Here is a 27398-nt window from a genome sequence, read left to right on the forward strand (position 1 = left end):
AAAGCAAGTTGTTTCCCAAGGAGTATGAAAGTCTCCCGACACAGGTTAAAATGGCTGTTGTTTTGTATTCCTTGATTGTGCTAGTATAAGCGTTCAGTGTGTTGTGGGGAATTTCTTACTTTGTAATCATTATTGACAAGTTATTGGATTAAATGAATAAAGATCATTGTATTTCTACAATGACATTTTTGTTAAATGGAAAACAGTGTTTTTATATGTTGTGTTTAGTAGTAATGTAGTTTTTTGAATGAACTGGGAAAGAAAATGTCTCCCAAAAGGTATATATTATAGTCACCCTCTTGGAAAAATTTAGTGTACCAGACTAATATTTGTTTACTTGCATCTGGTGGGAAAAATCATTTTGTCTTTGAATTCCATTCTCCTCCTAAAGGGGAGTTATTGTATCTTTCACATTTGGTTCATTGCCCATTGGGATATTCATTGGTTATCACAAATTGCCTCAATGCCTTGGCAGAAGTCCAGACAGTACATGGACAATTTGAACTTGGGTACTGGTCGTTGCTGCCCACATGAGTCCTGAAACTGCGGCTCTATTCCCTTTTTCAGCTTCATTTCCCAGGGAAAAGTAGAGTGAGCTATCCTTTCTTCTCCATATGTTCGTCCTCACCCGCTAGACACTGGTATGTGTCATCTTAGCTGACTGGAAAGGAGTTTAGAATCAATGAAGGATGTTAACAATGGATTTGTACATTTTCCTTTTTTATTTCTATGCCATGTTTATTTAAAAAAAAAAACAGGTGTTAGCTGCATTATATTTTTCTAAATATTATGGCTGATAAAAGAAAAAATGTATTCGGTTTTCCAGTGCCTTTCCTTCTTTTTGTCAGTATAGCTTTATCTCACAGAGAATTAACCCTGTAGATTATTGTTATTCATAGTTGAAAAAAATAAAGCATCTCTTCTACACTGAAGATCTTTGAACATATGTATATTTATAGCATACATATAAAATATATGTATTTATAACTCTCACATATAATATGTATATTTATAGCTCACCTTTATGTATATTGCTTCAATGCAAAATTTTACTTAACACCAGCTTAAAAATGATCCTGCACACTTGACAGTCTTGCTGCTTTTGATATTATCCCATAATCTGATGGTAAAAACTAGCTAGAAAACAGTTACAAAGTTTGTGGTTCAGTAGGTCAAATAGAATTTGTCTCAATTTTTGTGCCAAGAATGATGGTGCAAGTTCACATGAATGATGGTATCTTATTTACAGATGTTTCTTTGGTTTTATAAAACTATTACTTTCTGATAAATGCAGTTTTATAAAGAAAGTAAAAGGAGCTCCATTGCAGCAATTTATAGACTGTGGAAGGAGAAGTGATATCTAAAGAGTCAAATCCATCCATCCACCTTGACAAATAGATTTCTGTCCTTCCCTTGAAGATTTCCAGGAACAAAACACCCACATTCTAATTAGCAGAGATGTCAATTGAGTGGGATTTTCTAAATTTCATTTTTGCAGTTTAAATTTATTTCATTAATTCTTTTTCTTTCAAGAAAGAGAGGGGCCAAGTAACTTCTTTGGGAAATTATGCTCCTTAATTTACCCGGGGGGCCTATTTTGAAGTAAAGTATAAGTGGTAAAAAAAAGAGCTATGTCATTTCAGGTTTTGGTGTTAAAGATTTGATATTTGTGCATTGGTACATTTTTTTCTTTGACCGATTTATCCTTGTGGTGGGTGGAATGTTTGAATAAGGAGGTGATGTTCTAAATCATTATTTCTCCCGCATTTACAACCCATCCTATACTTCAGCACTCCGTGCTGTCTGTCCTGAGGTGAATCTGATTCACTGACTCATGGTTTATCCGCTGGAGAACATGTAACATGTGTTGAAAAAGTACCTTATTTATTTCAATATGTGCTTTTGCTGCTCTTTCCCAAAACAGTTCTTGTCCAGAGTGTTCTGTTGTTTCTTGTTCTTAGGGTGCAGGTTCTTCCATTTAGTGAGTCTGCCTGCCAACTGTCTGTGATGGTGGTTCAGTTTCTGCTGCGGTCTGTACGTTTGTGCTGTGACGCAGCTTCTGGAAGGGTTTAGTCAGTCCTGTGTGTGGAAGCATCCCTGCAGAGAGGTTCATGTCTGCCTCTGCCAGTTCAGGACCGCTGTTGCTTTTTAGGTCTTTTGGCTCGGGGATGGTACCGCGATTCTCAGCCGTGAAGGCAGTATGAATCTAGGCCCGTACTTGGTGTGGTACTTGCCTAACAGGGTTCTGACTTCCCTCCGCTGACTTTCTCCCCGCTGCCCACGTTGGTGCCAAGTATCCTTTGGCTTCCTGGCCAGTGAGCTAAGCTTTCATGTTCCTGGTTTCACAGGCAGGGTGATTTCTCCTGAGTATTTGGCCTTAGGGAGATTCTTCCAAATGGGACCTGTGGCTTGAAATCACCTCTCTGCAGCGGTGTTGAAAGTCCTCTTATTACAGCTGCTGAGACCTGTAACGGGTTCCCTGCGTCATAGCTTCCGTTTCTGTTCTCTGCTCTTTGATTTGCCTCTTTGTTTCTCACAACGGCAGGTTTTCCTCACTTGTTTCTAACTCAGCCCTTTATCCCCTGTTTTACTGGGTATATTTTGTCAAGCATTTCAGTGTGTTTGGAACTGGGCAGGATTGAGAGGCAGAAGATGCCATTGTAGGTGCTATGCTAAGTCACTTCAGTCGTGTCTGACTCCCTGTGACCCCGTGGGCTGCAGCCCGCCAGGCCCCTCCATCCATGGGATTCTCCAGGCAAGAATACTGGAGTGGGTTGCCACTTCCTCCTCCAGGGGATCTTCCCGACCCAGGGATCCAACCTGTCTCCTGCATCTCCTGCATTGCGGTCGGGTTCTTTACCACTAGCATCACCTGTGAAGATGCTGTTAACTAATTTTAACTTATTTTAGATTTTTATAGTCTTTTTTCTCATCATCTTTCTGTCAACATGTGTCATATTTCATGTACTGAGTACTTTGATAAATGAAGTCTTTGGCTATATTCCTTCCTCCAAGAAACTTGGTCGTAATGTAGGCCCTTGTGGAAACAAGGGTACGAATCTGATACAAAGGTGGTGCCAGATAATAAGCCTACTTACAGAATAAAGGGGTTAGAAAAGGAATGGTAAAAGTCAGGGAGATTAAAGTAAAATATGAAGAATGTGTAGAAGGTGCAGAGTTTACTGCATTAGATGCAAAGAAGTGGGTCTAGCTGGAGGAGAGCCTTCAAATGTCAAACCAAGAGGTTTAGATTGTATCTTGTGTGTAAGAACAAAAAGCTGTGAGAGGTTTTGGGTGGGAGAGATGTCCAGTTTTTTATACTCTTAGTGTACTGTTTTGAAAGGCTAGCACATTGCTCTACTAAAGAAAAAATTCTGTATTTTCCTTCTTTTACTTAGGAGAGGTTAAACTCAAGCCTTCGCAGGTAGAAAAATGAGTATGCTTGATTGCCTTGTTTGTGTAGCCAAGAGGTTAGCTAGTCAGTGCAGACCGGGGCCGGGTCTCTGTCGTGAACTAGGAGAGCTGGCTGAGAACAGCAGTGGCCGCCAGGGAAGCTCAGGCCTCTTCTCACAGGGTCTTCTTGACTGTTAAAAGTTACAGACTTCTTCAACTTTACAAATCACTGTTTGGTCCGATTAAAGTACATCCACCCAGGGACGCGTCTTATCCCTGGGCTTCCCCGGTGGCTCGGATGGTGAAGAAACTGCCGGCAATGCAGGAGACTTGGGTTCAATCCCTGGGTTGGGAAGATCCCCTGGAGAAGGGAATGACAGCCCAAGTCCCATGGACAGAGGAGCCTGGTGGGCTATAGCCCATGGGGTCGCAGTCAGACATGACTGAGCCACTAAGCGCTTAGCGTGAGTATATCTGCTGGCGTGGTTTGACCCGTGAGCTATGGGTTTGCAACCTTCATATAGAAAGCGTTCATTTATAATATTTTTATTATATTGTTATAAAATTTTAAAAATATATTAATTATTCAAAATTGTCCATGCAATTCAGAAAACCTTGAATTCAGAAAAAATTTAAATTCTGTTCGAGTGTTCTGTATCTAATAAGTAGCTGTTTCTCTATGATAATAATCTTGTTGGGATATTTGGCTTCCTAAATTAGAAGTAAAAATATTTTCTAAAACTCTTGTCTTACAGGTAAAAGAATGTCATATTTCAATATTTGCACTGAAATCTGGGTGTAACTGTCAGGCCACATGGATGAGTGCCAACTTTTGCATTTCCGGTGTGTATCCTGTGACCGTTCTGTCTGGGGTGAGTGATTTCTAAGAGGAGCTGGCAACCAACCAGATGCCAGCCAGCCATGGACTGCCCTCACAAATAATGCTGGGAGTTATAATAAATTAAACACTGTCTGGTGATCTGTGATGTGTAAGGCAGTTAATTTAGTTGGTCTGGATTAACTGTCAGCTCCAGAAAACTGTATTCCCATAATGTGATATCTGTACTTAGCATGTTCAGAAGTGAGTCATAATTAACAATAGGGAATCATTTGTTAAAATGTGAAGTTATAAAATGCCTAAGATCCTTTTGGATTTACAGCAGTATTTTAGTGGTTTGCCATATATTTTAAATAATTTTAATTTTAAAAGTTCAAGGACTTAGTATTTCTTGAAGGATAGTTATAATTTTGTACAAAATGGGGTTTTTTGGGTCGTACGTCTTCCATTGCCTTATAATATCAGTTTTGCTTCCCATATAGCATAAAATTGTATACATTTTCAATATTCAGGTTTCTTAAAAGTACATTAGATAGATTATTTAGAGATTCTCATTTACAGTGAATTTTTTGTTTGTTTCATTCTGGGAAATTACATTGGGTAAAAAGCCTGTTTGTTACCTTATCCATGCATTTTTCTACTTATTTAAATTATCTTATTTAACCAAGCCATTCATTTTTTTTAGAACATCCTTCAAAGAGTTCATGCATCTTACTGAGGACACCTGACCTTTTGAAGCTTCATAATTCACACCTAGATGTCACCGGTCTTTCCCATGTTAACAGTTCTGACTATGTTTTATTATATGTGCCTTCGGCGCCGAGCCAGGACGGCTACAAGAGGAGAAATAATGAACAGCCATAGAACTGTAGAATCAAACAGCCGGACCTCGCCTCTCAATGCAGAGGTGGTCCAGTATGCCAAAGAGGTAGTAGATTTCAGCTCCCATTATGGGAGTGAGAATAGCATGTCTTATACCATGTGGAACTTGGCAGGTGTCCCAAATGTATTTCCGAGTTCCGGTGACTTTACACAGACAGCTGTGTTTCGAACTTACGGAACATGGTGGGATCAGTGTCCCAGCGCACCTGTGCCGTTCAAGAGGACACCAGAAAATTTCCAGAGCCAAGACTATGTGGAACTTGCTTTTGAACAACAGGTGTATCCTACAGCTGTTCACGTTCTTGAAACCTATCATCCTGGAGCAGTCATTAGAATTCTAGCTTGTTCTGCAAATCCCTATTCCCCAGGTCCACTGGCTGAAGTCAGGTAAGACTCATTTTTTTTAATGACCACATTTTACTGCTGAAAGATGGTGGTGGTTTCAGTACTGGAGGTCTTTTTTCATTGAAAGCGTTCTCTTAGGTAATTTAAACAAATTCAATTTTTAAAATTTTCCTTTACTTTTCTGATAGGGAAAGAAGGATCAGATAAATTTAATGCATGCTTTATACCTATAATACCTCACCCCATAATAGTCATGGATTGTGAGATTTGTGTGTGAGTTTGCTATAAATGAAAAGCATGATTGGAACTAACTGGAACATGAGCCAATCTGAGAAGTTAGTTGAAAGTATGATTTCTAACATATTTTCAAACAGGCATCATGTTATTGATTTTAAACACTTTGGTTAACTCAAAGTCAGCCTACAGAGTAATACTTTAGAGGAGGTCCTTAGGGGATTAGCTTTAATATTAAATGGATGTTTTTGTAACAAGTATATTCATTTAAAAATAAATGCTGCCTTAAGTGTTCATGCATTCTCCCTAAAAACCTATTTATTTACATCATTGATTTGCATCATGGCGCCTCTCTCTTCCTCTCTTGTTTCTGTAGTTCAACCTCCTGGTTTTTTAGAATCTAATTATTTGACTAGGTAATTATATTCAGTAATCTAAAAAGTACATAGTGCATTCTTATACCCCGTTCTCCATGTGCCTAGGATCCCCCCTGCACTCAAAGAAACCACTGTTATCCACTTCCTTTGCATTGTTCCAGAGTTTTGTTATGCAGATATAAAAAAATACAAATATATTCATTTTGCTTTTCTTTATACACAAAAATAAGCACACCGTTTACATTGTTCTATACCTTATTTGTTTCACTTAGGGTGTATATTGGATCTTTTCATATAAATGCAAAGAGAGCTTCCTTATTCTTGTCTACAGTTGCAAGTAATGTACAGTATATGTATACACCAACTTATTAAGCACTCCCCTGTTGATGGCTTCTTAGTTGTTCCCATACTTCGTTATTTAGTGTTAACGCAGTGAATAAGCTTGCCATTGAGTCACTCTGAGTGTGTACAAGCTTGCATGTGGGTAACTTGTGAGAAACTTTGCTGGGCCACGGGTCTGTGTATTTGTAGTGTTAACACGTGCCAGATTCCCCTTCAAGGAGGCTCGACCTATTTATATTCCCACCAGCAGTGTACGTGCACGTGTGTTTACTAAAGCCTCACCTGTAGAATGTTTTAAGAAATTTTAGCATTTTTGTTAATTTGGTAGGTGAAAAATGTTATCTCACGTTAACTTTAAGTAAAAATTCTTTCATCATTTCTGGGGTTGAATGTTTTCTTGTGTTTAAGAGCCATTTATATTTCCTTCTCCTTGAACTGTCTATCATGTTATTAATAGTTGTCCATTTTCTATTACTTGTTGAGCTTACCAGTTTTAAATCTCTGTTGCTTCATTTATTCATTCATTAAATATTTGAGTGTCTACCATGTACTAAGCATTGTTCTCTGTGTTGAGGTACGTTAATAAACAATGAACAAAATAGACAAAAATCTCTGCCCTTATGAGCTTATTCTAGGCCAAGAGCAGTTTGTGGGTACCTGTTAAACTGTAGCTCATCTGCCCATGGAGAAGGAGGGGCGCAGATCTGGTGTGGCCTCACACACGTCTCCCTTTGAGTTGAGAAGAGGTCCTTGTCTCCTCAGCTCCAAGGATCACCTCCCAGGCTACCAGGAAGCAAATGCAGAATACAGCTCAGCTCAAACTGGACACTGCTGGTGTAATCTTTATTCATTCTTATAAGAACAAGTTTGATAATTCACTTTGTCAAAAATATTATTAATGAATCAGTTTTTTAAAACACAGAAAACCAGTATCCTTTATTATATAGACTTTTTTCTATTTTCTGAAAGGGGATGCTTTAAATTTCTTTGGATAGGATGCTTGCTTATGTGAAAACTGTTTTGTTGGACTCTTGTCATTCTCTGCCTCTTTCCTACAAAGCCATCTACTTTTTCCCTAAAAAGATGAATCAGTATCTGGATAAGATATAAAACCTAATTTCTCCATAACTGACTGTGACTATAAATCATGCTCTTGGGTTCCTAGCTGAGAGTTATAGTGTGTGATTGTGATGAAAATGACAACTTTATATTTACAGATGTAAGTAAACTTTGCTTAACTGATTTTTAGCCTTATTCCACAGAAAACACCATTAGCTTTTGAGGAAAAGAATCTAACTAATATATATTACTGCAGGATAAAAAAGGGCCTAACATTTTTACTGATTATGAAATCAGTTTCGTTGTTTAAAAAACTTGTTAGAAAATACCCCACAATTTATATAAAGAACCCCACAATTTTTCTGCTCAGATTCAGTAAGCGTTAGCACTTTGGTGAATCTTTAGACAGTCAGAAACATTGATTGAACACCTTCTCTGCCCACTCACTGCTGGGAAGAAAACAGAGGGCTGGACCAGTGCGGATCTTGTTCTTTGAGATTTACAGGCCAGCCTGGAAAAGGGCTGGGGAGTTGCCGGGTGCATGTGCTGACAGAGGGAAGCCTGTGGGGCTCAGAGAAGTCCCCCCGGAGAAAGTGACTTACTTGGGACTGAGGGTTGAGTAAGGCTTTAATTTGGGTAGGAAAGGTGAAGTGAGAACAGCACATACAAAAGTGGAATCATGAAGTGAAATCCTGGTGTCCCAGAGTGGAGAGAACAAGCTGTCAAGGCGCCACAAGCTCTGGGAATTCGTAGCGCTCTTGGATCCAGTTTCCCAGAAGCGGCCTTGAGAAGACTGTTCCCCCGCCAAGGATTTGTTAGGAAAGTGCTCCTGGAGAAACCAGTGAGGGAGCAGGGAAAGTGGTGTAAGGAAGGGAAGAAGGCAAGGATGCAGTGTCCTGTGAAGTCCCAGGCAGCCTGGAGGCTGAGTTGCCAGGGAGCTGGACTCGGACACCCCTGCTGGTCTGTCTTGGTCTGTGAGCTAGGGGAGTGGGAGGTGGGTGGAAGTCTTCCAGAGGCCTGCCACTCTCTGATGAAGAGGCTCTGGGAGCCCATGTAGTTCTCTGTAGAAGGCTGCAATTGGGAGCCCTGAGGAGCAAGGCTGCAGATCTAGGGTATGAGCACGGAACTACCAGGAGATAAGCTGAGCATAGATAGAGAAAGTCAGCTCTAGTACACTGGTAGACATAATGTACTGATAATAAAAGAGAACTGGTACAGAGCTGGCCGATTATTTACTTTGCTACCAGTGTCATTTTCATCACTGTCATTTCATGAAAGAAGCCCCAGTTTATACTGAGAAATTAGCACGCTCAGAACCGCAAATAAAGAGCAGTTGGCAACTTTACATGGCATGTTTGTGTCTGCCCAGCCTCGCAGTCATGTCTGACTCTGACTCTTTGTGACCCTGTGGGCTGTAGCCCACTAGGCTCCTCTGTCCATGGGATTTTCCTGGCGGGATTACTGGAGCAGGTTGCCATTTCCTTCTCCAAGGGATCTTCATGACCCAGGGATCAAACCTGAGTCTCCTGCATTGCAGGTGGGTTCTTTACCCTTGAGCCACCTGGGAAGCCCTTATTTCCACCTTAGGGCTTAGCAAGTAAGAGAGTGTGTTGATAGTTCAAGAATTTGTTAATGGCAAATGAATGCTCCCAGAAAATTGAAAAGCAATCTTTCCCCATTTTGTCTGATTACATTTCTTATGTTTGGTGAGTGAAGTGGGAAAGTTACAAGCAGTCCTGTAAGATCTCAAAGTCTTTTGACTTCATGCCTAGTGTTATACTAAGAGAACAGAAAATCGTATAGAGTGTCCTGGTCCTGAGGATAAGATCTTAATAGATGCTTCTGTAAGAGTCAGGAAAAAGGCAAGTGCAGGGTTACATGCTGGAAGAGAGAGAGACAGGGAAAAGAGAAGAGAAATTGAGGTCATATTAAATAAACTGGAATAAAGCTATTTGGGGTTAAAATTTAGTGGTAATCTTGAGTGTTGAAAGCATTTTCACTGTATAATATAGAAGTTAGGAAAGCAGGGAGAGAGAAAATGGCTGTCACAGGATTTGCTGCCGAAGGAAGTTGCTTAAGCAGTGAGTTCATGAATTGGTCATGATCTGGTCCCCTTGAATTTGTGAGGCATGATTTTGTCATTTAAGTCAGAAATAATCAGACCCTTTACTGGTTCTTTTTAAAGCAGATGCCAGTTTGTTAGTGCTTATTACTGGCGGGCTGAGAAGCACAGAGTGAGTTCAGTATACCTCTTAGAATACTTTAATTTTATTCTTGTTTTCCTATTGTCTCCCTTCACTTTCAGCTGGTGAAACGGAACCGTGTTGGCAAGAGATCTTTCTTTGTGCTGGCTACTAGATGTGCTTAGTAACCAGGAAAAATTTTGGTTACAGGGAAGTAATTTGCATCCGTGTGCCTGGCTTGCAACCTGAATATGTTAGGAAACTTGCTTTCTCCAGTTTCTGTTGATAAACATCTCTCTTCCTCTCTTGTCCACCTGCTGCTTCCTGGGAGCCCTAGAGAGACTTTCTCAGTGGTGACAGCAGGTCAGCAGTTACAGAGGCAGTGTGTCTGGTGTCCAAGCCCTGGACACATAGTCAGAGAGAGGAGGAGAAAGAAGTGGACTGGTGAAGAGAATGCTGACACCACCCCGGAATTAAGTGCTTCAAGTGCAGACAAAGCACAGTCTGATGCGGATTCCACACTAAGTTCTGTACATGCAACTGTAGATTTAAAATAATTGTTTGTCAGATTTGTCCAGTAGAGAAATATACTGTATGCGCAGATAAAGTTAGCATATAAATGTGCAGACTACAGAGCCATGACTTAGAGCAGTTTAATCTCATCAGTGCAGCTTTGGGTCTAGAGGATTAAGAGAGTCAGGGCTGTCTCATGGAAAATTATGTGTAAGTGTGTATGTTTGTGTGTATTATGTGTACACAGGCATGCACATGTGCATTTATTTGTATTTGCTTGCTTGCTTTCACTCACTAGTTTTTAAAGGTCAGGCTTTAGTTTTCTAAACAGAAAGATTTTGACATAGGAAATACAACCAATATTTTAGAATAGTCATTATTTGTAATATAGTAACATTTTATAACCTATGAAAATATTGAATCATTGTGTTGTATACCTGAAACTAATGTTATAAATCAACTGCACGATAATTTAAAAAAAGATATTGATATATCCTCTTGTTGGGTAGATATCTAACTTTAAAATAATATAGTTCTGTTAGAATTTTAAACAAAAAATCACTTTAGTGCAGATAGCCCTAAATCAATTGTATTGGTCTCATAGTTAATGTTAATTTAAATGGCCACAGACCTATAAAATAATTTTTCATCTTTTTAGCACTTTTCTTAGTTACTTTTTAGGTTATCAAGAAAAATCAAAATAAAATATAAATAATGATACCTGAATTTTTTTATGTTTAGACATTTAAAAATATTTCTAAACACTGATGATATTATTCTACTTTAAGAATGCTATCATATTTAAACTTATGATTTATGTATAACTATATACTATTTATACTATCTAAAGTCAGAAGCAAAAGTGATATTAAAATAGCATTAACTCTTATATATTTAAACATGGTAGAAATGTTAAGGAAGTCGTTTTAAAGCATCATCTTAACCTTGTTCATTTTGCAAAGTAGAGAGAGAGAGAGGGGGGAGACTTTAGTAGATTAATACATTATTTCAATAGAATATTTCTACTCTAATCAATGCTTGTTTTCAAGCTTATATTTGTAATTTTATAATGTAATTTGCATTATAATACAGGTCCAGCTCTGCATAAAGAACATGTTTTGTCTGTGTCCTTATTTATTGCGAAGGACCTGGCAGAGGTGATTTCTGTATTACGTTTTCAGTGTTTCTGTTAAGCTTCATAAAAACTTCTCATTGAAGCCAAACAGTAAAATAGGCTGGTTTTGTCCACTGTGCTGTGAACCAGCGCAGGCAGTTATTTCACAGGGTCCTGAGTGGCCCTTGCTTCTTGGACACAAGAAAAACCTCCAACATCACTTCATGTCATTTTCCAGCAGCAACAAAAGGAAGAGCAGAACCAAAGTCTGAGTTTTCTCATACCTCCGCCATGTACCCCAGAATTCTTGGAAACAATCTGTCCAAAGTTAGGAATGCATTTCCCTACGAACACGGTTTTAAATGTTTCATACTTCTGTTCCTCTATGGCTAGCTCTGTTGAACTGCCTGGATCTTCAGTAGAGTGTTCAGATCAATACCATTGTTAGAAACCCTCAAGATTTTTGCATTTAGACTTTAGGAACACTTCTTAGTCTGGGCTGGCATTTCAAATTTGCTCTTCTGCCTTGTCACAGAAAGTGGGACTGCTCATCCTGCTTTCGTTTCCTCCTTGAATCTGCCACAACCTGCTGTGTTCCTTGAACTCTTCCCCTGCCTCCCAAGGCTGATTATACAGCGGGGCCAGTCTCTGTTCCTACTTTCAGGTTGTCTAAATACAAATACTCAGAGTCTCTTTATATGTTTGATGGGTTTTATTCCTAGTGTTCAGGAGAGAAGTAGCAAATCTCACAAATATGGGGTGATTATAAGTGTCTGTTAACTGTAAAATTTCCTACTGTTATTGTCAGTGGTATGTTTACTGGAATCCGCATTGAGATTCTGCCTTATGCTTTTATTCCTCAAGGTAGAAATTACCAAAATTCCCTTCTCCTGAAATTGGTGCTCTCTGCCTGTGTTGCTCCCATCTTGGCCTAAAGACCGTTATGGCACTTGTATGTCACTGACTTCTGTAGTCCTGGCTCTGAGTGTCACACTCTTTGGTATATTTCAGTTTTCTAAATGCTTTGCTGTAGTCAGTTTTTACATAGGTATCAATAAGTCATTGGGACAAGGAAATGAACTGACAATATACTGGAAGGAAGAAAATTTGATATGATTAATAAGAATATGAAAACATTTTAAGTGTTATTAATAGTGAATTATAAATTGTGTCACAGAGATACGGGTCGCTATGAATTTAGAGATTATTTTTTTAAAACAGAGAATACTGGAAACTCCCTGGTGGTCATGGTTAAGACTCCAGGCTCCCAAGGAAGGGCGCCTGGGTTCAATCCCTGGTCAGGGAATTAGATCCCACATACCACAACCAAAGATCCTGAATACTGTAACTGAGATCTGGCACAGCCAAATAAACAAATATATACATAAAAATAGAGGATGCTTTCAGTGGTTATTCTTATATACTGTTGGCTTAAGCTTCTTTGAAATAGTTTGCAGTATTTATTGGGAGACTTAAAAGTGTACTTAGACCTTGACATAAAATCTTTATTTAAAAATTCTGCCAGCTAAAGTAAATCTAAACAGCAAAAGAAAAAAAAAAAAAAAAAACAGCAAAAGAAGTATTTATTGAAGTATTTTTGTGTTTTTAATTTTCTCTGATATATTAGAAAAAAGTATTAGAAAAATGGTTATTTATGCCATATATATGAGTATATATATTTTAATGATGCTATGTTATGAAGAATCTTTAAATAATTTTGGAAAATAATTTTATAAGAATATCTATGTAAAGACATGGAATATGAGTTAGTCCTTGAAGAAAAGATGGGCTGATGATTATAATTTAGGCATTGCATTGAGTGGAGAGGCAACATGAGCAAATACCTTTCTGTGAAAATAAATTTATTATCTGGAAAGTATGATTAACCCGGCTGAATAGTGGAAGTTCATTTTGAAGAAATAGGAGAAAATGTTACTTACCTGTTAACATATTAGCTAATTGCTAGGTATGGAGGATGTAAGGATGACTCAAAGATGACAATAATGAAAATTTAGGAGAAGGGCATATATGAGACAGTTTCATGAAAACTTTAATAAAACTTAACGACTGGGTAAAAGAAAATCAAGGATAATGAAAGATTTGAATTTGTGCAATGCCAGTAACAGAAATGGGAAAGGAGACCTTTCTGAGGCAAGGTGGTCAGTTTAGTTCCCACAGTTGGTTTTGGGCACACACACAAGAGTGCTTGCTTTCTTTTTTTAAAAGTTAGTTAATTTATTTATGGACGCAGGGGTTCTTCATGCTCCATAGGCTGTCCCTAGTTGTGGCAGGTTCTCACGGCGCTGCCTTCTCTTGCTGCGGCCACAGGCTCTAGGTGCGTGGGCTGGGTAGTTGCAGCTCATGGGCTTAGTTGATTCATGGCATGTGGGATCTTCCCAGACCAGGGACTGAACCCGTGTCCCCTGCATTGGCAGGCAGAATCTTATCCACTATGCTATCAGGGGAGTCCAGGAGTGCTTTCTTTCATGTGCTTTCATACTTGGAGTTTACTTTTTCTATAAAACTGAATGTTGTTTATGTACCTCTGACTAGTGATTCCAGTTTTTAACTAACTGTGAAATCTGCCTAAACTGACTTTCTAAGGAGTTGTAAAAATAATTTAAGTAGTAAAAATGTTTTCCGTAATAAGGTCTATGGCATTTAGATTTAAAAATTTTTTCATGTCCTGGAAATAATTATTGTTTCCATTGTATCTATCTGCTTTGTTTAATGGTTTTGCTTCACACTGGAACATACTGGCCATGGGCCCCTAACTTTACAGTAACAGAAAATGTCATTCTAAACTGTATTATAGAGAAATTTCTTTCTTTGGCAGATGGGAAACTCTTTGGTCAGAGAAACCTATGAAGGTGAATGCTTCCCAAGCTCGCCAGTTTAAACCTTGTATTAAGCAGATAAATTTTCCTACAAATCTTATACGCCTGGAAATAAATAGTTCTCTTCTGGATTACTACACTGAATTAGATGCAGTTGTACTACATGGTACGAAGGACAAGCCCATGCTTTCTCTCAAGCCTTCACTTATTGACATGAACGATCTGGAAGAAGATGACTATGAAGAAAAGGATGAATGTGAAATGGACAATCTGAGCAAAACGTTTAGCAGTACTGCTCTCAGGGAAGGGCCAAGTAATGGATATTTTGATAAACTACCCTATGAGGTAAGCCAAAGATATTCAGTAGCAATATTGGAGATACAATCATTTAAAAATATTTAGATATAAATGTTTATTTTGCTGAATGTCAGAGAAATCGGAGCATTAGCAAAGTATACATAATCTGATGTATTGTGTGTTTTGACTTTGGAAAAACTAGACAAAATTGTGTTCAGTAACTTCACCATTTTTGTTTTGGATTGACTTTAGTGATTCTGGACAAATTCTTCAGTTCAGTTCAGTCGCTCAGTTGTGTCCGACTCTTTGCGACCCCATGAATCGCAGCACACCAGGCCTCCCTGTCCATCACCAACTCCCAGAGTTTACTCAAACTCAGGTCCATCGAGTCGGTGATGCCATCCAGCCATCTCATCCTCTGTCATCCCCTTCTCCTCCTGCCAAATTCTTAGATATATGTTATTTTATCACTGATTAATAGTAACCAAAATACATAAAGCAGTAATAAATTACACTCCACTTTAATTCACAGTTACACAGCGTAAGCATGGACTATATGTGTTTAATGTGATACCAGTTATTTTAAAGATGATTTGTTGTGAAAATAGTGTTAATACGGTTGTGAGAGGAATCCTTATTCTGGTTAATAGTGCACAGTTTCTCCAGGTGTGACTTACTCTTCTCTACTAATTCTATTCTGTATTCTTCTAACTAGCTGTAATTTTTGGTCTAGGCAGGTACAGGGAGGCTTTCTCTAAAGTCTTGTTTTCCATGTGTCTCCACAGGATTGTTTCTAGGGTATATTTAGCACTCCTGGCTCCCAGGCATCCAATGCCATTAGCACATCTCCTGGAATGGGGGTGGGGCCAAGTGTTTCTGTCCCCTGCTGAGAAGAGCTGTGTGTGGTTTAAAATATTAATAATAGAATCGGATCTTTTAAAGAAAATATTCTAAACTCAAACTACTGTGGAGAGGGCTATCATGTGGATGAAATCCCTGAGGATGTTCATACTCTGAGGGTATGAATAAAGGGTCAAGAACAGAATTCTAGAATTAGTAGCATCTAAGAGTCAAATACAGGCAGACGAGTCAGAAAAGGCACTTGGGACAAAGATGAGAGTGTCTTAAAAGCAGCGATAGGAAGCTGAAGAGGTATAGGGAGCATAAAATGGGTGTGGTCAGCCACCCTACTGCAGAGAGCTCAGTGACAGCGGCCCCTGCTTTTGCTCATCGGGAGAGCTTTGCTAATCCTTTACCGTTATCAGCTCAATGGAGCTATGACCATAGGTGAGAGATGGGGAAAACTTTACCATATCTGGTTAAGGCATCAAGGAGCGGGGAAGAAGCAGAGACAAAAAGTATTTGCTGTCTGAGCATAAGCAGAAAAAAGCCTTCTGTTAATATACTCTAATTATGGGCTATAACCTGGATAGGACTGTTCACCAATAATGAATAATACTTGGCATCCTGACTAACACTCCAGTCCTTCATGTCATATTCAGAGAAGGGCATATCAAAATGAGGGAGAGTATGACATTTTTATAGATATTATTTGCTCTGATTTATCATTTAAAAGGAGAAAAGATGGGTGGCAGAAGATGCAACGGAGTAGGAAGGTTGCTGTTTGTAACAGGTTGGGAGAGATTTCAGCATGTTTCTATGCTGTAGGGAAGGAGACTGTAGAGAGTTCAAGCTTCTAATACATGCAGGGGTTTAGTCAATACAACAAAGGCACATGGAAGAACTGGGAGATAGAATCAGTAGTCTTGAAGGACATTAAACAGCCGTGATGAAAGCAGTGCAATGTATAGAGAGTTAATGCTCCAGAACACCAAGTGATTTCACAGTGAGTAAAAGGAGAAACTGTTTTTTAAAGTTACCCAAATTATAGGTACTTCAAGTCACTTTAAGGGAAAAAAAAAAACCCACATTTAAATAAATATGCCAAGGGATATCATCTTTCCATAGTTGAAAATAATTGTATTGTGAGTAGAATGAATTTTGAGGGCAGATCATTTTGAGAGTCCTTTCCTGCATTGTATGGTGTCAAATGGTACTTTAGGCTAGGATGTTTTTGTTATTTAGTTGCTAAGTCGTGTCTGACTCTTTTGTGACCCCGTGGACTATAGTCCACCAGGCTCCTCTGTCCATGGGATTCCTTGGCAAGAATACTGGAGTGGGTTTCCACTTCCTTCTCCAGGAGATCCTCCTGACGCAAGGATTGAACCCATGTCTGCTGCATTGGCAGATGGATTCTTTACCACTGAGTCACCTGGACAGTCTCTTAGGCTAGGATACCCCCATATAAAAACATGTTTGACAGACACTAGCTACTAGATGAGTAATGATTAACAGGTATTGTGGGCCTAAAGCTTGTTATTTTTCACTGAATCAGAATCCAAAGTGCTTTTTCACTTGCCACTGTCATGGTCTCAATAATTTCATTATTCTTTTTCTATTTTTATATTTGCTTAAAATATAACATTAGGGGGCTTCCCTGGTGTCTCAGATGGTAAAGAATCTACCTGCAATGTGGGAGTCCCAGGTTTAATCCCTGGGTTGGTAAGATCCCTTAGAGAAGGGAATGGCTACTCACTCCAGTATTGTTGCCTGGAGAATATTAGGGATCAGGAAATGTTTTCACACAGTATACATCTTTTAATATTGGTGACTTTTGTTTGGAATGATGCCAGCAATTGCTGGGAGTTATTTAAATTACAAATCATCTGGAAAAAATAAATTATTTATCCTCTGGTACAGGGATATATTTAACTTTTAATACTTCTTTGTACTAACTACTTTAAAATTTTACTGAAACAGCTTTTAATATTGTAGTTAAAACAACAAATATTTAAGGTCCTACTGTTGCCAAGCCTGGATGGATCACAGGTTCCTTCAGACATTTAAGAAGTGATCACATTCTGTGTTATTTAAATTCTTTCATAGAATAAAGAAAAAAGAAAGTTTTTAACTTCTTAATGAAGCTGATATAACACTATAGCACATAAAAATAAACTTACAGACTAATTTTCCTTCTGCATCAAAATGTAGTGAATGGAATTACTTAAAAATAAAAAAATCATTTAGGATGTATTTCTGGAATTAAGGGTATTTAAGTATTAGGTATGGCAGAAAGTGAAGATGAACTAAAAAGCCTCTTGATGAAAGTGAAAGAGGAGAGTGAAAAAGTTGGCTTAAAGCTCAACATTCAGAAAACTAAGATCATGGCATCTGGTCCCATCACTTCATGGGAAATAGATGGGGAGACAGTGGAAACAGTGTCAGACTTTTAATTTTGGGGGCTCCAAAATCACTGCAGATGGTGACTGCAGCCATGAAATTAAAAGACGCTTACTCCTTGGAAGGAAAGTTATGACCAACCTAGACAGCATATTAAAAAGCAGAGACATTACTTTGCCAACAAAGTCAAGGCTATGGTTTTTCCAGTGGTCATATATGGATATGAGAGTTGGACTGTGAAGAAAGCTGAGCACTGAAAAATTGATGCTTTTGAACTGTGGTGTTGGAGAAGACTCTTGAGAGTCCCTTGGACTGCAAGGAGATTCACCCAGCCCATCCTAAAGGAGATCAGTCCTGGGTGTTCATTGGAAGGACTGATGCTGAAGCTGAAACTCCAGTACTTTGGCCACCTCATGCGAAGAGTTGACTCATTGGAAAAGACCCTGATGCCGGGAGGGATTGGGGGCAGGAGGAAAAGGGGATGACAGAGGATGAGATGGCTGGATGGCATCACCAACTTGATGGGCATGGGTTTGGGTGGACTCCAGGAGTTGGTGATGGACAGGGAGGACTGATGTGCTGCGGTTCATGGGGTCGCAAAGAGTCGGACACAACTGAGCAACTGAACTGAACTGAACTGAAGTATTAGATAATATATATGATAACATGCAGTACTATAAAATGGTAACATAGTCAAAGGAGAGAATTCTATGGTCACCTCAATAGATGTGCAAAATCAGTTGACAAATGGCAACTGGATAGAAATCCAAATTTTTATCAATGTCAGCTTAAAAGTAAATATCTTATTAAGCCAGCCATGAATTGTCTACTACCAAGTGTTAGTAACCAAGAGCTAACATCATATTTAATTATCAAACACTAGAAATGTTCAGTATGGTAGTCACTAGCCATATGTACTATTGAGTACTTTATGTCTAATCTGAAGTGAGATAAGCTGAAAATATATACATAATATTTCAAAGACTTAATATGACCAAAAAAAGGTTTAGTTTCTCAGTAATAATTTTTATGTTGAGCACATATTGAGATGATCATTTTAATATCCCTCATCAAATAAAATACATTAAAATTAATATCACCTATTTTTGAATTTATTTTTTAATTTCATTGAGGAATAATCGACAGATATAATTATTTGTATTTAAAGTGTACAACATGACTTGATATACATTGTATAGTGATTACCAAGATCAAGATAACTGACACATACATCACCTCCCATTTTTAACTCTTTTGTGTGCGTGTTTGTGGTGAGAATTCTTAAGATCTACTCTAAGCAACTTTCAAGTATACAGTACTATATTATTAACTAGAGTCTTTTGACTTCTAACAACTTGTAGTTGCTAAAAAAATTTTAAATTGCATATGTGCCTCACATTTTTGACTCACATACAAATTAGAGTCAGGAACAAGACAATTTTACTTAACACTGTTCAGGATATACTCTCCAGTGCTGGAAGATGGGAGAAAGAAATAAGAGGTGTGATTTTTGAAAAGAAAGCTGTAAAATTATTGTCATTTGCAGACAATATGATTATGTATTAGAACACTCAGGAGAATAGACCAAAAACTATTCAAAACAATAAGTAAGTTGGCAGGTTACAAAATTAATAGATAAAAAAATCAATAGATTTAAGAACTCTAGGATCAAAAAAGATAGTTAAATGATAAATTATGCCATGCTCTTGAGTAGGAAGACACAACAAAGAGGTCAGTTTTCCTTAACAAAATCTATGTGTTCAGTGAAGTTCCAGGTAAAATGCAAACATAATTTGTTTATTTTTTAATATAAAAGTTCACCTAAAGCCTATGAAAATACTCAGGAAAATTTTGGAAAAGAAGAGTGATGGAGGGAGCCCTAGTCCCACCAGGGAATAAAACATACTACGAAGCCATAGTACCGATATTTGTGGGCCAACAATGAAGGTAGATTCTCATTTGCAACCAAATAATCCAGTACATTGCCACACATAAACTTGGTACCTCATTGTGGTTTTGACTTGCATTTCTCTGATAATGAGTGATGTTGAGCATCTTTTCATGCCACATGTAAACTTCTAAAAAGACAGAACAGAACTTACTTCTTTGACCCAGTGGGCTGTTGCTATGGGAGAAATAAATGGGATAGAACAGAACCAACAGGAAAGAAGGGGACCTCGGGAACTCCCCTGGCAAGGGTCACACGTCTGTAGTTAAAAGCAAAACAAACAAAACCCCAAGACGACAGTGCCCTACTGTTTTTGTTGCTGTTTTGTTTTTTTTTTTCCTTTTCCTTCCTTTCAGGATGGCAAAATTAAAAATATTGATACTAGTTTGGATAGGTTATGCGTGAATGGGTACTTTTATACACTGTAAATTGATGCAAACATTCTGAAGGGCAATTTTGTGTTTATAGCAAAACTTTTAAATGCATGAAATTTACCGTATGATATATTTGCAAAATTTACCAAGATATGCATACATACACACAGTGATATAGCAGTGTTATTTACAGTAGGGAACAAACCAGGAAATACATCAATGAGAAATTAGTTGAATTAGGTTGTCACATCTACAAAGTGGCATGGGGTGGATTTGTGTGTGCAACTGTAGAAATTTCTACAAGATACATCATTCAGTGAGAAAAGCAAGGTGAGGAACAGTGTATAAAGTATCATTCTTTTGGTACAAATCCAGGAGTATAATTTCATACATATTTATCTGGAAAAGATCAGAAAAACTGTTAGCAGTGTTTACCAAGGGGTTGAGGGATTATTAGATTTGAGGGTCGAGAGGGAAGAACTTATCATTTTCTACCTGCCTTCAGTGTTTGGATTTTATGATATTTTACCTGAATTTTCTCTTGTTATTTGTTTAATATTTTGCTTGTCGACAGTTTGCATGTCATCTGAATGGTGAGGGTTTAGACTAATTTTTAATTTCCCTGTTTTTATAACACAAACACCCACACCCCTTAATGTTATTTTCTAAAGTCAAGTTCACATGTTAAAAATAAATAGCAAAAACACCCCAAGCCTTCTTATACTTAATATGTGTATTATCAATGTGCATTTTTACATGTACTCTTTAGGCTTATTTTAAATATATTGTTGTCACTCTTTGTTGTACTTTGGCCTCAAACAGAGTTATTCTGACTTGAAAATAATACTGGGCTTACATAGTTAAATAAATTGATGAAGAATATTTAGGTTAAAGGGCATAATTGCAAATCAAAAAGTGTAGCTAGATAAATGCACTGCATTAAGTGGAAAAGTCATACTCTCTCATGTAGAAGTTTCTTTTTCTACCATTTAGCAAATATTTGGTTTTTTTATCCTTTGTGTTTCTTGGTTCAGAATAGGCTACTTAGCTATGATTCTTTGAAAATTAGTTTAGAAGCCCCCAATTGTTCACCATTAAGAAAAAACAAATCTTGAACTACTAACAGTTCAAAGAAACTATTAGAATTAGAGATAAGCATCTTTTTGTTTCCTCCTCCTTAATACATTGTTTGGTATCTGTTAGCTACCCCATCATCATTGCCAGTTGCCTTAAGCAGGCTCCTGATTCCTCTTCCCTGGAATTCCGCAGTTGCCCCCTGGCGGGTTTTCCTTCCTGCCTCCAGGAGTGCCCCCTGCAATGATCTCTCTAAAACACCAATCTGACTCTTGCCAGTCTGCAGCTCAAATCCCTCGGAGCCTCCTCCTTGCTTTTTGTGTAAACCCAGTCTCCTCTGTGAGGCTTTCTGTGACCTGATCCTTAGCAGCACCTAGTCTTTGCTCTCCCCAGTAAAGTTGAGCCTCTGTGGTCCCAGCCTGCTTTCACTGTGGTTAAGCCTGGGTCCTGTGTCAGACTCTGGTGGCGGTCTATGCTCCTAGCAAAGTTATTAAAACCGTCATTGTCCTTAGCAACATCCCACTGAACTCTGAGAACCCTGAAAGAGGGAGCTCTTCTATCACCAGTGATAGCTGTGTAATCGATGTTCAGTAAAGGTTAAGTCTATGAAAAATTGTATTATTCAGTAGATTACCAATATATACTTTTTCCACTGTAAAAAAAAAGAGTAACTAACATGAATTGAGTATACAGTGCACACCCTTGAAATGTAATATATGTAGCCTTATGTATGTATGGGTACTACTGATGTGGATAATTCTGTTGAATATTGATTTATTTAGTATGTGAAAATACTGTTATAAAATGTAGGATACTGTTGTCCTTTATTAGATCACATCATGTGCTTCATAAAGGGATACTGTTTTTTCAGTCTGGGTGATCTTGGTTTCTCTGTTTTATGTAGCTCATTCAACTGATTCTGAATCATCTTACGCTCCCAGACCTGTGCAGATTAGCACAGACTTGCAAACTCCTGAACCAGCATTGCTGTGATCCTCTCCAGTACATCCACCTCAATCTGCAGCCGTACTGGGCGAAGCTAAATGACAGCTCTCTGGAATTTCTGCAGGCTCGCTGCACGCTTGTGCAGTGGCTTAATTTATCCTGGACCGGCAACAGGGGATTCATCTCTGTTGCGGGATTTAGCAGGTTAGTGCCAGACCTCGTTGAGGTTATTTCACCAGCAGACCGTACTTACTATATAGTAGTTAACATAATACAAGTTTGAAATTGTATACCATGTACTTTATAGAAATCAAGAGAAATACATTTGTATATCTTGTTCAGAATGCTTCTGCTTACAACAGTGGATGAGTTCATTTCGCCATCCTCTTACAGCTAAGCTTCATAAGATGGAGGGGAAATTATGTTCTTTACCTCAAATTTTTCAAGATCCCAAGTAACTTTCAACAGAGCTCCTTTTTTTTCTTTCTCATATTTTCAGCACAGATGATTAACACATTTTAAGAACTATTTCCAAATCAAAATCTACCTCTCTAATGTGATTTGTCAGAAATGGAAAACAATTTATTATAGAACATTTTTAATTAAATCTTAATTACATGTGCAATACATCACCCAAATTTAGAAGCTCATTTAAACTAATTATGTTGAAAATGCAATTGCATGTTAAATAGGCGACCACACTTGCAGACCTGCCCAGGTGTTTCTGCTCCTTTCTATTTAAGCATTTAGTTTCCTTACTATTAAATGTCACCTGTTAGACATTTGAAAGCTTGCACGCGTGCATATTCATTTAGTAACGCCATAGTCATTTTTTCTTGTGATACAAACAGGTGTTTTTCTCTTAACTTTGATGATGGTTATTCTCATTGTAAGTTACAGTATAATCCGTTTCATTAAGTTAAATAATGAAGAAATAGACACTTCAGGGAAATTACCTGTTATTTTTGATTAACGAATAATCGCCTATCGTGTTTTTAGAAGTTAGAATGAACTACAGCTTTCCCCACACACATCCCCAGTGGATGCACTCCTACACAGTGGCTTATGAATTAGAAATTTGTATTTTGAGCTTTGTTTCCCCTTGACTTAGAGTATAAAATTAAAGATGCAGTTCCAGAAATAAATATTTGATACCCTTAGATTCAGATGAAATCATGTTTGAAATAGCACCAATGTGTTCAAAATGCTAATATTAATAGTTTGTGCATCAAAATAAAAAATGAACACAAGCGGTAATGGCTTACAGCACATGTTGAAACCATGGACGCACTGGGTTTCTTCCTTTTCTGCCAGAAACAGAACCAGAGGAAGCGGTTCTTAGACAAAGTGTTCTGGGATTTGAGGGTCAAAATCTAAAGATTTTGTAACATGCTATGTATACAAAATTCTTTTTTATTATGTAAACTTGCTTAAGAGGGGAGATAAATATATATATATGTATATATATAAAATAGTAGGTATTATATATATGTAAGAAAATGAGTTGTTTCTTTTTGGCAGTGTAATTTTGGTGAATTTTGATAGAATCCACATTTTGAAAATTGTTGGCTCCATTGGAACACAGCTTAGTTCTTTCTGCTTCCCTTTCTGCAAACATATGTTTCATTAGCAAATTGTCCTCACTGCTAATGGCACCAAGAAGAACTGAAGCTAATGATTACTGTGGGTATTCATAGAGTGCACTATGGATCATAAACCAAGACTAACCAAGAGCAGATAGAACCATTGGTATAAGTAAGCGTTGTTTTACATTATAAGGACTTTGGGGTATTTTCATTCCCCTCATTACTCTTTCTTCAGTGTTTCCCACTATTTGGGACTTATGTGTTTGTTTTTGCTGTTGGTGTGTAGTGTGTAAGGCATTATGGTGAGTATTGTGGACCACGTGAAGAGATAGATAATATAGTTCCTACTACAAAAAAGATACAGATATAAAGATAAACATTGAAACATATCATTCCCATATTTTTGTAAATAAAATAACAGGAAGGCAGCTAATGAGTAAAAACATTAAAGAAAACATTGGTAATGAATGACCAAGTCCAACTTCCTAGGCAAAATGTGGCATATACCCATAGTATAATGAGTAAGATATAAAGATAATATTAAGTCAGTTTTCAGAAACTCTCTTTTTGTAGCTTCTTCTGGTGCATGAGCAGAAACATAAGTTGTTAGAAGAAGACTTCACAATGCTATTTTAAGAATTTCAGACGTGCAGTGGATAAAGGTCTTCTTTTACAAGGTTAAAGCTCCAATCTGCTTTCTCACCAGCAGTCTCTCTTCCATTTTCTATTCGCCCATTTAGTTGCCGTGGAGCTGTTTGAATACTCACAAAAGTACATACATAAATGTAAGTTTTCCAAATTTCACAGGAGTGTTTCAGCCAGTAAATCCATGTATCTTCATAGCACTCCTTTAAGCATAGTCATTGTTCCCATTAAGAAAAGAAAAAGTTGAAATAACAGGGAGAGAGAGTCTTTTTGGGGATGGGAGATACTGGAGCTTTGCCTACTGATTACTGTTGGCCCCCTTGATGTAACTGCTGAATTGATAGTCATTATGGCTTGTAGGCAGCATTCCCAGAATAAACAATAAATATTCATGGCTTGATTATTAATGAATAATCTATGAATAAGTGTGGTCTATTTATGCTCATTACTGTGAAGAAGGCTTATTTATAATACTTTAAAGGGGAAAAAAAGTACATTTTTGAACTAGAAACCAATGATGATGAGTTGCCTTTTGAGCAAGTCTTTGGGAAAAGTTTGATATAGTTAATTTTTGTTGCCTGGAAACGTTATCCTCACAAACTGGAACTGTTTCACTGCACTTTAAAGAAGTTAGGAATTTATTTTATTCAAAATAGCAGGGGAAGTGGAATAAGAACTTAAAACTTTTAATCAGTTATTAAAATCCTATTCTATCTACAGATTTGTGGTTTGTAACTTCACATCCTGCTCATGTATATCACTATTCATTAAAATCACATCTATTATAGTTGCACTTTTCTCTTACAATGCACTCCCTAAAGTCTTGGATATTCCTTTGCCACTCCGTTTGTTTGTTCTCTGAGGCTTAATTATACCATTTTGATGTTCAAAAAGCCTTAGATTCATTTTTTTCTGCTATAGTTTTTCTTCAGATAGCTGCTCAAACTAATCACCTTGAGCTCCACCTCAGTTATGTAGAAATTTCTAGCCCTAGCACATCTACTTGTTTCCTTCAGAAAACACTATTGGATGCTTTTTAGGTTTAAGGACTTGATGTTTTGACCCAAAGTTACGTTTTATGGAATAGAGAGCTTTTTGAGTATTCATATATTTGTTTATTCAGTTGCCTGCCAATGTCTTACAGTGTTGTGTCTTTTAGATGGTCAACTCCTAGAGATTAAAGACAATTTACGACAGTTTCTTTTCATGTTGTTCTACCATTGCTGGATGGTGCTGTACACAGTTAAGTTTTGTTTTTAATAACTTTATTTTGGATCTGATATAGTAAATAATGCTCCAGCTATTTGGAATTAAAAATATCTTAAATATACTGTTTTATAAAACTCAGTGAGGGCCAGCTACAAAACATGAGATTAGGATTCAGAGCCATGGATATTTATACCTAATTCTCCTCTTTACCTTGAAACTTAGGGCAGGTTGTGAGAATTGGTGCCTTTTATTTTGTGATGAATAAACTCAGATTAAGTCATTCATTCACATAATGTTAATTATTTTAGTGTGCAAATTACCATTTAGTAAATTACTTCTTATGTACCTGTATTACTCTGGACAAATTAATTCACCTTATAAGGACAGGCAATTTTTTTCTCTCTCCAGAGACTCCTTTTCTCATAGCAGGAGACCTAGTTTGGGACTGTTTGTCTGAACTTAGGTTTTCTCTTAATAGCCTCAATATCAAGAAATACTTGATGGGAATTCATAAGATGGAATGAACAGGCTTCAGGAAATAAGCAAGCTATAGTTCTCTTTTCAGGTGACTAGTATTACAATTGAGATGAATAAACAGATGACTAAGATCTGTAATTATGTGTTAAAATAAAACTATGAGGAACATTAAGGAAGGAAATGAGTTGTGTTCAGCTAATTAATTGATTCTGCTATTTCTGCCTTCTTGTAGTGGAAATACTATGAAAAAGCCGGTGGTGTAGATCTCATAAGTTTAGGAAGAGTTGACTATGGGGATATTGACTAAATAACCTACTCAGTAAAAATATAGGATATAAAAAAAGGGGGAGAGTCATAAAGGTAGTATATGCATGATCATTGTCATTACTGTGCTTCCAAGTTCTATCATTCATTAAATCAATTTGGGAAGTTTTCTAGTCTATTAACAGCTTGCTGATGATTGGCTTGCTATCTTTAGAAGGGAAAAGTTCATTAATGAGAGAAAAGAGAAAAGGGGTGTCAAAGCATTCCAAGTCTAATACTAAAAAGAATTATAGAACAAAGCACTTTGCCAAATAATGAAGACCTTCAATAGATAAGATGCCTAAAGATTTTAAGAGTTAATATACTCATTTAACTTTTGTAATCTGCAAATAATTTTAGAAGCATCAAATCAAAATAGGATACTATAGATCTCTGGTGCCATACATTCATTTCTAGATTGCTAGCTTATAAATGATGATGAACTAGCCATAACTACAGTGTATATTCAAAGTAAGGTAAAAATGTTCATTTTGTTGTATTTCCTAGTTTGATCCTCTTAAAGGAAAAATGCTGAGTCCATAGAACTTAGTCTGTTCCAGAGTAGAGGAAATTTAAATTCCTCAAATGCATTTTCATAATTGAAAGAGTTATTCAGCAAATTCATCAAGTGTTTTTACACCCCTGACATCATGCTCAGTACTAAGTATACGAAGGATAGACTCAGTATAAACAAATCAGTAAATAAGGAAATTATGGTTAACAGAAAAATGAATTTTGGTTGAGAAACAGTACTAAGTATACGAAGGATAGACTCAGTATAAACAAATCAGTAAATAAGGAAATTATGGTTAACAGAAAAATGAATTTTGGTTGAGAAACAGTACTAAGTATACGAAGGATAGACTCAGTATAAACAAATCAGTAAATAAGGAAATTATGGTTAACAGAAAAATGAATTTTGGTTGAGAAACAGAGGAGCTGAACTCATTCAGTTCAGTATGCAGAAGATACGTTGTTAATTTAGCACCCATTGCTTCCCTTTGAAATAGATCCCCAGTCTGAATGTGGAGCCCCCCCCCCCCCACAGTCAAGGCCACCCCCCCCCCCCCCCCATGCGGCGCACCATGCCCTCTTCCCTGAATGTGGCTGTGGTGTCCTGATGATCTCCTGGTTTTCACCCCTGGTCCCCTTCAGTTTATTCTCCACACAGAAGCCAGAGTGA

General features: G+C 37.5%; 1 protein-coding gene across 3 annotated transcripts in view; it reads left to right on the forward strand.

The window, feature by feature from the left end:
- Nucleotides 1–27398, forward strand: part of FBXL4 (F-box and leucine rich repeat protein 4) — a 73863-nt gene that overhangs the window by 15371 nt on the left and 31094 nt on the right. For 2 of the 3 annotated variants that reach the window (XM_020899772.2, XM_020899770.2), the window contains 4 exons: nt 4149–4265; nt 4917–5500; nt 14117–14462; nt 21955–22199. In XM_020899772.2, the coding sequence (XP_020755431.2) occupies nt 4989–5500; nt 14117–14462; nt 21955–22199 (1103 nt within the window). In that variant the 5' untranslated portion in view covers nt 4149–4265; nt 4917–4988. The remainder of the gene's footprint in view (nt 1–4148; nt 4266–4916; nt 5501–14116; nt 14463–21954; nt 22200–27398) is intronic. The other variant, XM_070450074.1, reaches the window with a different exon arrangement.

This window comes from Odocoileus virginianus, chromosome 19, assembly GCF_023699985.2.
Source record: "Odocoileus virginianus isolate 20LAN1187 ecotype Illinois chromosome 19, Ovbor_1.2, whole genome shotgun sequence".
Classification (NCBI taxonomy): domain Eukaryota; kingdom Metazoa; phylum Chordata; class Mammalia; order Artiodactyla; family Cervidae; genus Odocoileus; species Odocoileus virginianus.